The following is a 12,188-nucleotide window of genomic DNA, read 5'->3' on the forward strand; positions in this document are numbered from 1 at the left end:
CTAGAATGAGTTTAAATAGTCAATCAAAACACCTAAGTTTGCTAGAGAATTCAAAAAACATTAAAGATTGCTAGAAACAACATATTCAGACATATTCAAAGCATCAAGCTTGCTCGAAAGAGTTAAACTTCAAATAAAACAACTAAGTTTACTTCGAAAGTTTGGAAATCATCAAAGCATGCTCGAAATGGATGAACTTAGACAAAAACATCTAAGTTTACTCGAAAATGTTGAAAATCATCAAACCTTACTCTAAAGTACATATTCAGACCTGTTTAAGGTAAAATGCAACTCTTTTTGACTTAAACCATATTTCAAATAGTTTTATCATTACATATCAATGTTTAAGAGCAAATGATGCATAATAAGATCAAATTTCCGTCTTATTTCCTTTCAAAACATTTTCCTTTTCTTTTGTGAAAAGATCTCAACATTGGATTATATTGATTAAGTCGCTTCTCAATACTTCATTCTCAACACCATTATGACAACTTAGGCAGATTAATAACAGGTCTAGACTTAGCATGAATTTCATTGCCTTGGTGATATGATTAGGGTTCAATTAATTTGCATAAATCATAAATGGACAACACATATTGTGTTATGATGCTTCATATCTATTCTCAAGGCTTATTCGGCTTTCTCCGGATCACCCCGAATTGACTCCGACCCCCTGACATTTGGTCAAAATTTTTAATGACAGAACATGTAAATTTATTTGATTTTTCTATTCAAAACTTCAAACATATGTGAGGTTGAACGTTGGACTTACATGCCACGCAACTCGGATTTACATGCCTTTCATTCGAGACATGACATGACTTATTTTTATGCCCCCCATCTCTGTAGTTCTAAAATGCACCCTCATGTTTGGATTTTCTTTCAAGCTTGTCAACATATATCAACTTTTGTTGAATAAAGATAAAAGAATTTTTGTTCACATTTGTTCTTTGTCGTTTTCATTAAGATAATTCATTTTTGGTGACCAAATACCAGCAGGCTCTGTATGACTAGATAATCACTTTTCTGCCTATCAATTTTCATTCAAAACCTTTTCTTAAGCTCTTATAAAGCTTGAACTGAATAATCTTATCATATCTCTAAACCAATCTACTTGCTTTGTTTTTGTTAAAAGTGTTTTGAGCAAAATCTTCTTGAAAACTTTCATTTGAGCATGCAATTTTTGAAAATATCCAAAAATTATCCGAAATATCCAAAAATTATCCGAAATTTATAAATAATATTTAGTATTTAATATTAAAAATTATTTATCCGAACTATCCAAAAATTTTCAAAATCACTACCCGAATCCGAAGCCAAAAATTCAGATATCCGAGATTCGGATAATTCCAATTCGGTTTTTTGGATTTTTTAACGCCCCTGCTTGTGTAGAAAAAGAATATCGAATTCCTAAAGGGTCTAATTGAGAAATAGATCACAGTTGAAGGGTGGAATATAAATCTACTCAAAGCAAGTTAGGGCACAAATATCAGCTATCTTCATCCCCACGCTTAACCCCTTCCTATACAACATCAACACCAAAAACCTTTTTCTTCAATATCAATTCCAATTTTCTCATCGCAAAGCCCCTGATTTTTCGTAAATCAATACTTGTAATGGCTACAAGAAAGCTGGTCCGAGACTTTATTCTCTCTAAGCAGCTGCTGTATCCGCGTCTTCTAGCTTACAAACAGGTAAACGATTCATGCTTAAAGATTCATGCTTTTCATCATTGATGGGTTGATAATGGTCAATTATTTGTGGGTTTTGGTTTTTTTAATATAATTGATGGGTTGATAATGGTTAATTTGATGTGGGTTTTTGGTTTTGTTGCCTAAAAGTTGATGCTTTTGATAATTGATGGATTGATAATGCTTAATTTGATGTGGGTTTTTGGTTTTGATGTGTTTAAGGTTTCAACCTCAGTCCCGAGGTTTAGGTTAATTGGCGGTGCGAATGGGAACTTGATGTGCCGTGAATTCAGCGTGTTTAAGGAGTTTTCTAATAAGATTAAAGGTGAAGTCAATAGGTATGCTGTTGTTTTGGTTTTGAAACTTGAAGGTGGAATTGGTTGTTGTTTATGTTCTATGCATTGACTATTGAATAGTAGCTAGGTTACAAAACACGGTATAGCGATGCGAGTTTTGTCGAAATTGGTTAGGGCTTGTTATGGGAAATAGGATAAATTGGAAGATTAGATTGGTTAATGCATTGAATAGTGGTGGCGTTTGTATAGCTTTTGATAAAAAAAACTTTTTTGAAATGACGTGTAGTCGGTTGGTAAATCGGTGCTGGTGCAAGTCGACTTGAATTTGGTTGGTATCGGGGCACGGCACCGGAACGGAACCAAAAAATAAATTCATCAACGGCCAAACACTACAAATTTATATGTATATAAAAATAATCTGCGCGTAAAAGCGGTGAACCAATGCACTAAATCGTAAACATAAATTATCAAGCCCCCCATAAAACATTTTTTTAAAAAGGTAACAATTTTTAAGTAAAAAAACATATAAAAAAGTTGACTGCCGTGGCACTTTCATGGGCCGCCACGTCGCCCAATAAAATTATTGCGCTTCACCAACATCCCAAATTAATTAGATATAGTAATTGCATTTGTTTGTTATTGAAATTAGAAACATGAAAACCTAAGATGCAAAGTTTTGATTTTATTACATAGTAGAATGGATTGCGATAGTTAATTATAATAAAAAATCATAATAGAAAATCATTTTGTTTTGTTACGAGATCACAATATTATTTTTGCTTCATTATAACTTAAAAGTTCAATATATTTCTAGCGTTTGTAACGTGGAAATGATCTTTCCATATATTAATATTATTTTTGCTTGGTTATAACTTAAAAGTTTTCTAGCATTTGTAATGTGGAAACGATCTTTCCATAATATTAATTTACCTGGTTTCAGAAACCAAGAGTTTAAAAAATCTGTAGAAGAATTGAAGGAAAAATCCGAAGAGCTTAAAGGAGTGACAGAAGATCTAAAAGTTAGGTAATTTATTCTCCAAAATCTTTTTAAAGTTTGTGTAGTTTTAGCTTTAGTTGCTTATAGGCTGAGACATACTGTTGTATGTCAAAGCTGGGCCGGCACTTGTATTGAAGGCCCTGAGATGGTGAGCTGGCGAATGCAGAACGAAGCAGACAACTGAGCAGCTTTACAAGCATGTGGATGGCGTGTGGACCGAAGCTGAAGCTACAGCAAAAAAGGTTCCATTTTAATTACTTTTCAAATATTCAGTTATCATAACTATATCTTTCACATGAAAATATTAGTACAGACGTTGCGATCACGTTTCAGGTATCTCAGAACCTCAAGGAAAAAGTTTCTGCTGCTACAGATGAGGTATGTTATCTTTTTATTTTAAAAACATGTATGCTTCTTTGCAAGATTAGTTAATGAGTTTGTTATACTTTATTCATTATATGTAACAGGTGAAAGAAACTATTGGAATCGGGAAGCAGGAGTCTTCAAAATCTGCCAGCTCAGCACATAGCGATGCTTCTGCAGCAAAAGATGGGAAGACTGGTGAACAGTCAGCGAGTGGAGAAGACAAGGAACAGCAATCTGCGTATGCTGAGTCAGCACAAACAAAATTTAACAAGGTTCGGTCTGGTGTTTCTTATTCCTATCAAAAGGCCAGAGATGCAAAGGTTCTTGATTTGGCCAGAAAGGGTATGGAAATCGTGAAAGACGAGTTAAATGGTAGCTCGAGTAAGAGGAAACGTGCTAAAGCTGCATCTGCAACTGCCTCTACAGCTAATGTTGAAAAAAGTACTAGAACAGATCTCACCATTGTGCCTGTTAAACAGTCCGCATTTAGCAAGAAATGGGAGGCTTTTAAGGCAAAAGTAATAGTTACTCATTTTTTAGTTATTATTGAATGACTTTTAGTATCTGTGTGTTTTCTAATTGAATTTATTTGTTATGTTAGATGCAAGCTAATCCAATTTTTAAGCGAGTCAGTGACGCTAGTGAACCTGTCTTGAACAAGAGCCAGGAGGTATGAAAATTTGTCAAATATCAAATATACTATTTTATGCTGACATGGCAATTAGGGTGGTTTGGATAATGTCCCAATGAGCTAATTTATTTTATTTGACCCGTTTTCCCTTTTTTACCCTATTGCATGCCGCTAGTGTTTTAACTGTTTTTTGGTTGTTCATGTCTGATATATTTTTTTTAAATGAGATTTACTGATTGCAGAAGATATGTGTGAAAGATGGGAAACTAGTGATCATCCTGTAGTTCATAAAATTCAGGAGTACGTTTTCCAATCTTTTATCCTGCCTGTTTCATATATTTTTTAAATCTGACTTATAAAGCTTTTGGCTTTATGATTCATTGTGGATGACATGGATTCCCTTTTTTGCAACAGTATTAATGAGAGTGTTTTTAGAGAGACAGATGCTGCAACGTCTTTTAAGGAAATTCGCCAGCGTGACCCGTATGATGACAGTTTCTCTATTTGTTTTTTGAGATTTTATAATAACCTGTTAAATAATTTATGTTGATGCTTATTATTTTTTAGGTATTTCTCTTTACCTGACTTCGTATCAGATGTTCAAGAAATTGTGAAACCCGTTCTCAAGGCCTACATTAAAGTAAGTTTGAAATTATATTAAACGGTATGTACAATAATAAAAACAATATACTTAATTTGCGCGAGGAAGTTTAACATAATTGTCAGATATACATTGAAAAGTCCCTCAACCAAGTTTTGATATAAGAAAGGCCAAAACACGTAAAAATGCACGAAAAAGTCTCTTTACCTAGTTTTGGTAAATTGAAGTTTCTAGATTTGTCAATAATACATGAAAAGTCTGTCAACCTGATTTTGGTATATTAAAGTTATTAAACTTTTCTAGTGTGCACATACTTCTGAAAAAAAACTTAAATATTTGTTACACCTTTAAATCGTTAAAAATTGGATGAAGGGATCTTTCCATGTTTTTTTGGAAAAAAATGTAAATTATACCATCTAATTTGACTAATGTAAGCAGTATCTAGTCATTTAGTTTTCTTTTAAGGAGTGAATTTAAGACAAGTTTAGGTACACTTTAATATACTGAAGTTAGCTCGAGGGACCTTTCCATGTTTTTTTGAAGCATGCTGGTTTTTCATGGTTTGGTTTGGTTTATATTTCTCATGCGGCAGTTTGTTTACAGGGAGAAACCGAGGTGCTGGAAAAATATTGTGCCCCTGAAATAATTGAAAGATGTAAAGCCGAACATAATGTTTGTGAGATGCGGGGCACCTTTTATGATAACAAGGTTAAAACATTAATCTTTTGTTTGGTTGCCGTTAATTATTTGTGTAACACACTAAAAAAGAACAAATACAGTAGATTTTGCTAAATGTTTTACTTTGTGCAGATATTACATATATCCGAAGTCGATGTGAGAGAGACCAAAATGATGGGTGACAGTCCATTGATTATTGTCGGGGTACACACCTTTTTTTCAAATTCAGTAAAAATAATAAAAAATAAAATGAAGTTTTAACCGAGTTGAGGTTACTTTGGTTGTACAGTTTCAAACGCAACAGGTTTATTGTGTACGAGATAGACTTGGTGAAATTACTGAAGGAGGCAAGGTAATCAGTCTATTTCATGTTTTTGTGTTTAGAAAGTCATGCTCTTTGGTTGACTCTGACTTTGACCTTCCTGGTCAATGATTTGGTTTTGTAGGATACTATCCACACAGTTCATTATTTATGGGCAATGCAACTTTGCGAGGCAGATGATGGTACACATGTGCCAGTTTGGAAGCTTAGAGAGATGCAACAAGTCGGCATTCGTGCGCTCATTTGATTATAAAAGTGGTTCGGTTGATGCTTGTTTTTTCCCCAATCATTGCATTTAATTCGTTCGACTGCTGACAAATTTTGTTTTTAAATATATTTTTGTTAACTTCTGTTGATTATAGGAATGAAATCAAACATGAGTTCCTGCATTTGTTTTTTCTACAAATGTTATGATTGTAGTAGATTTTGACTTTGACTTGAGCAATTGCCTCATTGAAACCTAGTACAAAATAAGGTCTTATTGATGAGAATATGCCAGCTAAAGATGTAAATGTTGTAAATTTCATTTTATGATTGTTGGTAAGTTTGTTTTAAAAGCACGCATGAGGCGGATAGAAAATTCAGGTAAAAATTTAAGGTGTGTAGCAGGGTAATAATGTGTGTCGCATATTTTTAAAAAGATCATTGATAGTGGAAAGAAGGTTTGAACATGAGACTCTTGGGCCATCATTCAATCGCCTTATATATAACATGATACGGTTCGACTAGTTGACGAAAGTTTTGCTTTGAAATTTTAGCTATGGTTTTGGAAAACGACAAACCAAACTAGCTGGCAAGGTGCGTGGAACTAGTTAGTTTTATTGGTTTGGTGGTTAAACGTTTTGGTTGTGACGATTTGAACAATGTTAAAAGTGCTTCATGATTATAAAATCCTAACTACATGGCACAAAGTGGTAAAAAGAAAAGTAATAAACGCTTAATTCGGTAAAACGAAGTAACTAACGGCTAGTTTTGTTCATAGTGCCAGCTCTAAGTTTCAAACTTGAATGAACAATTAAAACATAATTGTGAAAGATATTGCTCATATCTTAGACCAACCGACTTATTTCGGTCAGTTTAACCGTTTTCAAACAACCCTAATCGGTATACTGAGAACGATCATGGGGTGTGGATTGTTTATATTGTTTATTTAACATCAAAGCCTAAGCTAAGGACTTGTAGTATAGTGGTACCAATATGTTATACCAAGCGTTTCTCCTTGTGAGGTTAAGGGCCCGAGTCTCATGAAGGAAAAAAATGTTGACAAGAAAACAAATATTCAACAAATTTCATGCCTCCGCAGTCACAGCAGATCCTACACCCACAACTGTTTCAGTCAACAAATCATGCAGCTTCTTCGTCTCAGCCGCAACACACTCCCGATCAAACAACGCAGACACAACCGCCACCCCTTTAAGATTCACCATCCCTAACTCCATCACAGACCGTGCATTTGTCAGATTTATGCCACCAATAGCCACGACAGGCAGCTTTGAAGCCAAACAAACGGTTTTCAAACCATCCAACCCGATTGTGCGGTTATTAGCTTTTGTGTTGGTCGGGAACACGCCACCCAAACCTATGTAATCAGCACCATCAGCCCATGCTTTTAGAGCCTGCTCTGGTGTCTTGCATGATACCCCAATGATTTTGTCAGGCCCGAGAAGGGCTCGGACCATGTTGACCGGCATGTCTGATTGACCCACATGGACTCCGTCAGCATCACAAGCCATGGCAATATCCACCCTGTCGTTTATCAGTAACGGGATGTTGTGGGCGTGACAGATTTCAAGACATGCTTTGGCTGCTTCCAGAAACTCTCCAGTTTCAGCATCTTTTTCCCTAAAACGAGTAACAAGAATAATATTTATTTGTTGAGAATATTAAAATAAACAAAAATGGTAAAAAGGTAAACCTTAGCTGCACAATGGTGGCACCTCCTTCAATGGTGGATTTAACAGCATCTGTAATTGAATGGCCCCATCTTTTATTCATCCCCGAATCTGTGACAGCATATAAGAACAGATCGTTTGGATCAAACAGTTGCGGTCTGTTTGACCTGTTCCTCTTTAGCTTGAATAAGTGGTCAAAAGGACCTTGAGGCCCGTTTCCAATACTAATAGTTTTGCCATATTCCAGTACAGTCTCAACGTATCGTTTTGCTACCTTCATTATCAAGTTTATAATGAGTATTAAATTAAGTATAAATTTCACAAATAAGCAAATAATATGATACCTTAACAGCTGATAACATTGAAGAACCCTTTGCCAACTCAGCAGCTATACATGATGCCATAGTGCAACCGGTTCCATGAGTATTTCTACTCTGTATCCGTGATGAACGTAACTCATAAAAATCTTTACCTGCATCACATATATAGCGTACACAATTAGCTGCCAGAAATAATACAAAAAATTATGTTAAAAAAGATTTTATTAATAGTATACCATTAAAGAAAATATCTACTGCATCTGAGGAAGAAGGGAGATCACCAACTTTTACTAGAACATTTCTGAAACAATTTGAAAATTTTACTTTGGTTATGAAATAGAGCAAGACTTAATGTTGACTACTGCAAGGTTTAAAAAATGACCTTGGTCCCATATCATGTAAAGATTTTGCTGCAGAGCGCATGTCACTAACTGTTTCTAACTGCAAGCCACCGAGTAAAATAGAAGCCTCTTTTATATTTGGGGTCACAATGTCCGCCATAGGGAGAAGATCTTGCCTGCAAACAGTTAAAAAACGTCAACCATAAAACAATACGGACAGACTGAACTAAACAGCACATAAATGTCCAAAACGAATCTCACTTAAACGTATTGAGTATTGAAGAACCAGCAAGCACATGGCCACTAGTAGACACCATGACCGGATCAACCACTAAAGCTGCCTTTAAAAAGTTAGACTGAGTCAACTCAGAAGCAACATAGTAACTAAAAATCAATGTGTCATAATACCTTGAACTGGAAATTGCTTAATACTATCATGAAGAATCTTCACCATCGCAGGTGATGGAAGCATGCCAGTTTTCACCTAATTACATATGGTCAGTGTTTACGTCCAAAACAACTATGGCAAGAACTTAACATTACAACTAACTTACAACATCAACTTGCATATCGGACAGTACAGACTTTAACTGCGCTGCAACAGATTCTTCTGGAAGAATGCTTACATCCTAATAAGAAGCAAAATGAATCATCAAAGTTTTAAAAAACCAAGTTTAAAAGAAATGAATAGTCAGTCATATATAGTGTTGAACCTGGATCCCGAGAGTGTTCTGTGCGGTAACCGCTGTGATAACAGTGGAACAAAAGACTCCACGTGCAGCACACGTTTTAAGATCGGCTTGAATCCCTGCACCGGCTCCTGAATCAGAGCCAGCCATGGTCAGAACATGCGGGATTTTGTTACTACTGGATCCATCTGTGATGGTTAAAGCCTTCTCCTCTGGCATTGCCTTGAGAGTCAAACGGCCAAATTGGTCAAACGAGTGTCTGCTACCTTGATTCGAGCTGAATACCGTGCATATCTGCGGTTAACGACCACAAATGGTAATAATCAAGCCGAGCATCAATTAAAGGTCGATTAATTATCTGACAGTACAGCCGAGCTCGAGCCTTATATGGGAAGCTCGTTGCCTCTTTGGGACTTGTACGTATTAGTTTCACACTGTCCAGCTGAGCTCGAGCCGAATAAGGTTTTTCTCAAAACGTACAAAAGTAATATATAAATTGAGCTTGAAAAAACGAATCACGAGCTTTAGAAAAAGAGCTCGAAACGAGCCTAGTCAAGCTTTGGTCGGCTCGCTAACACCATAAAGCTTATAATTTAGTTATCAAGTATGGTTATTTAAATAATAAAATCTGAATATTTTGAGAAAGTGATAACCCTAACTAGTTTTTCTCAAACACTTAATTTGTAAAGCAATAATCGATCATCATGCAATTCAATGATAATTCAACAATTAAAAAGTAAAGAGTGTGTGTACCTTGTTGTTGTGATGAGGAATGGAGGTGGTGCTTGAGAGGAAGAAGGCCATATATAATAATATAATATAATATAATATAATATAATATAATAATGAGTAAAGTTGGATATACTGGAAGTCGAGTAAGTCAAGTCAGCCACCAGTGATGTCACGGGAAAGAAACAGATGCACTACACTTGTGAAATCACAATTTAGGCTGGACGCTCTTATTGTAATATTTAAAATATATATTAAATATGTAGGCTAAAAAACTGCCCCCCTCCCCGGGAACACTCGTTAAAAACCCGTTTTAGTATCTTTAGCCTAATGGAACTTGCATTTTAGCATTTTCCCCATTTTATTACTTAACATTGGTTAAGTAAATATTAAGGTTAGATACTTTAACCCGGTTTTGAGCAAACTTACATTTTTTAAAAGGGTTATTATTATAAATTCTTAAATAGTTACATTTTAAACCTTGAACTTTAATTGATTAGTTTTTGCAACAATTATTTTATTTAAAGATCTTCAAGACAACCTTTCTAAATCCAAGACTTTCTCTTATTTAGGCTTCATACTTTAAACTCGTCGTTCCGGAAAATAATCAATCTTTCAAGTTTATTACTTGAACGTGAGTAACTTCATACCTCGTTTTCTATCTTTCATTTTGGGGGTCACATTTCAACTTATCTAAACTAAATGTTTTATAGTTGGGTCTTAAACCACAAACATTGTTGTATACCTTACTTGAATAATTGCTCGATTTGGTGTTCTATGCTTATTTGACTATGTGTTTATCGCTTTTGGATGGTGGAACTATAAATCCTAGACCATTTGGCAACCCCTCATGGCAAGGTGTCGTTAACGTAATGCAATTAACGATAACTATAAAATCATAAACTATTTGGCAACCCCTTATAGTTGGGTGTCGCTAACTTGTTAGCGATAACTATTATCCAAGTTTATAGCTATTATTTATGGTTTTGTATACTAGTTTTGTGGCTTTTCATACTATATATTTATTGTTCAAACTTATGAATTGCTCACCAACATTTGTGTTGATAAGCTTTATTTTATGAAATGTTACAGGTTTGCATCTAGGTTGATTATGGAGTTCGGTGAAGAAAACGTCACAAATACCGTTAGGATATTAGCAAAAATGAACAATATTTGATTTGCTATATTTTGTTATATTTTGTTGTATTTGAGTTATGAATATTTGGTTATGTGACATTTTCGATGTTGTGAAATGAAATGAGTTTGTTAAATATTGTCGCTTTAAATAGTGTCATGCGCTTATGAGCAATCGTTGCACCCCGGCATGTTCCGCCGCCTTTGGTCGGGGTGTGACAGATTGGTATCATAGCCATGACAATTAAGATAGGTGGTTAGACGTAACGACCAAGAATTGTTGTGCTTAGGGTCCTATACGTGTGTTCATACGTGTTTACTCTATCTAATTGTTCATATCGCATGTTTATTTATTAACTTGTTTAAAATTCACCAATATCCTGAATGATCACATACACACACTTTCATAGTATTTCCAATGTATCCTTACCTTAAAACGCAAAAAGTAGATTTTCATTGTGTTTTATGGATTACAAGATTAACTTGGATCCCGTTGTTTCAAATCCCTTAAAGGTTGCGTTTATTTCGGGTTTGTAGCCATCATAGGAAACGAGAAATTATAAAATGACCATTTGACAAAAAGATTCCAAGAATCGAAGGTGATTTACTTAACTGGGATGGTTGAGTTATAATGCTCGTTTTCTAGGCCATAAATCGTGTTATAAATGTCAATACTTTAAGTAGTCGAATGCGAGCGTTCCGGTCGCCATCTTAATTTTCGGTGTTAAAACAAATACAGTGATTTCGTGAACTAGTTTTTTGACATGTCGTTGTATCTCGATTTATTTTGTTATTATCGTTATTTGAGTCGAAAACATGAAAAAGTTTCGGTGGTTCGCACACATGTTTAGACTCCAATATGTTGTTTTATAAAACTTTTTAGTGTTGGAATATCAAGTCATGGTGGTTCATGCACGATTTTTCCAACTCTATAAATCTCAAAATCTCAAATTTTTAAGCTTTAAATTCTCAAAAAAAAAAAAAAAAAAAAAAAAAAAAAAAAAAAAACCATTTACTATTGTTTTCGGGTTTGTTATTTATAAACAAAGTTTTATATTTTATCTAACACTAACATCTTCTCCATACTAACTCTAGGATTCACAAATCAAAAATCGAAATCTTATTTTATTTTATACACCTTTATATTCATTTCCTTTTTACCCAAAAACTTATCACATTTTCTTTATAATTTTTTAGCATGCCTCCGCTAAGACGCCAACCGCGCAAGAACTTCACTCGACGTATGGCCGCCATCATCGCCAAGCAAATGGCCGCTGTGATTCCCGAACTAATAACCCAAATACAAGCAAACCAACCCGCACCCGTTGTTGCACCTATTGAGCCCAAACCCGCATCCTACCTGCTTAAACAATTTACTAGTGCCAACCCGTCCGAATTCTATGGAACCAACTGTGCTACTACGTTGTTACAGTGGTTCGAATCTGTGGAGAATGTGTTTTTATACAGCGAATGCCCCGAAGCGAAAAAGACAAACTTCGCT

The 12,188-nt window shown here is 35.0% G+C and overlaps 2 protein-coding genes across 2 annotated transcripts; one reads left to right on the plus strand and one right to left on the minus strand.

Annotated features, from left to right (window-relative positions):
- The first annotated feature begins 1,523 nt into the window (after nt 1-1,523).
- LOC143553418 (mitochondrial import inner membrane translocase subunit TIM44-2-like) lies at nt 1,524-6,169 on the plus strand. The gene is made up of 14 exons (XM_077043419.1): nt 1,524-1,694; nt 1,914-2,029; nt 2,928-3,011; nt 3,151-3,226; nt 3,318-3,362; nt 3,452-3,868; nt 3,952-4,019; nt 4,216-4,281; nt 4,396-4,464; nt 4,549-4,621; nt 5,186-5,290; nt 5,393-5,464; nt 5,550-5,612; nt 5,707-6,169. Exons 1-14 carry the CDS (start codon nt 1,617-1,619, stop codon nt 5,827-5,829), a joined length of 1,455 nt encoding a protein of 484 aa, XP_076899534.1. The 5' UTR covers nt 1,524-1,616; the 3' UTR covers nt 5,830-6,169.
- A 676-nt stretch (nt 6,170-6,845) lies between these two features.
- LOC143553419 (thiamine biosynthetic bifunctional enzyme TH1, chloroplastic-like) lies at nt 6,846-9,644 on the minus strand. The gene is made up of 10 exons (XM_077043420.1): nt 9,578-9,644; nt 8,849-9,118; nt 8,690-8,764; nt 8,544-8,619; nt 8,397-8,472; nt 8,177-8,311; nt 8,031-8,095; nt 7,819-7,946; nt 7,498-7,748; nt 6,846-7,424 (listed from the first exon to the last, which is right to left on the minus strand). Exons 1-10 carry the CDS (start codon nt 9,626-9,628, stop codon nt 6,872-6,874), a joined length of 1,680 nt encoding a protein of 559 aa, XP_076899535.1. The 5' UTR covers nt 9,629-9,644; the 3' UTR covers nt 6,846-6,871.
- Nucleotides 9,645-12,188: the final 2,544 nt, after the last annotated feature.

The sequence above is a fragment of the Bidens hawaiensis genome, unplaced genomic scaffold (genome assembly GCF_021521415.1).
Source record: "Bidens hawaiensis isolate Kalapana, Puna unplaced genomic scaffold, B.hawaiensis_p1.1 tig00017236_1, whole genome shotgun sequence".
Classification (NCBI taxonomy): domain Eukaryota; kingdom Viridiplantae; phylum Streptophyta; class Magnoliopsida; order Asterales; family Asteraceae; genus Bidens; species Bidens hawaiensis.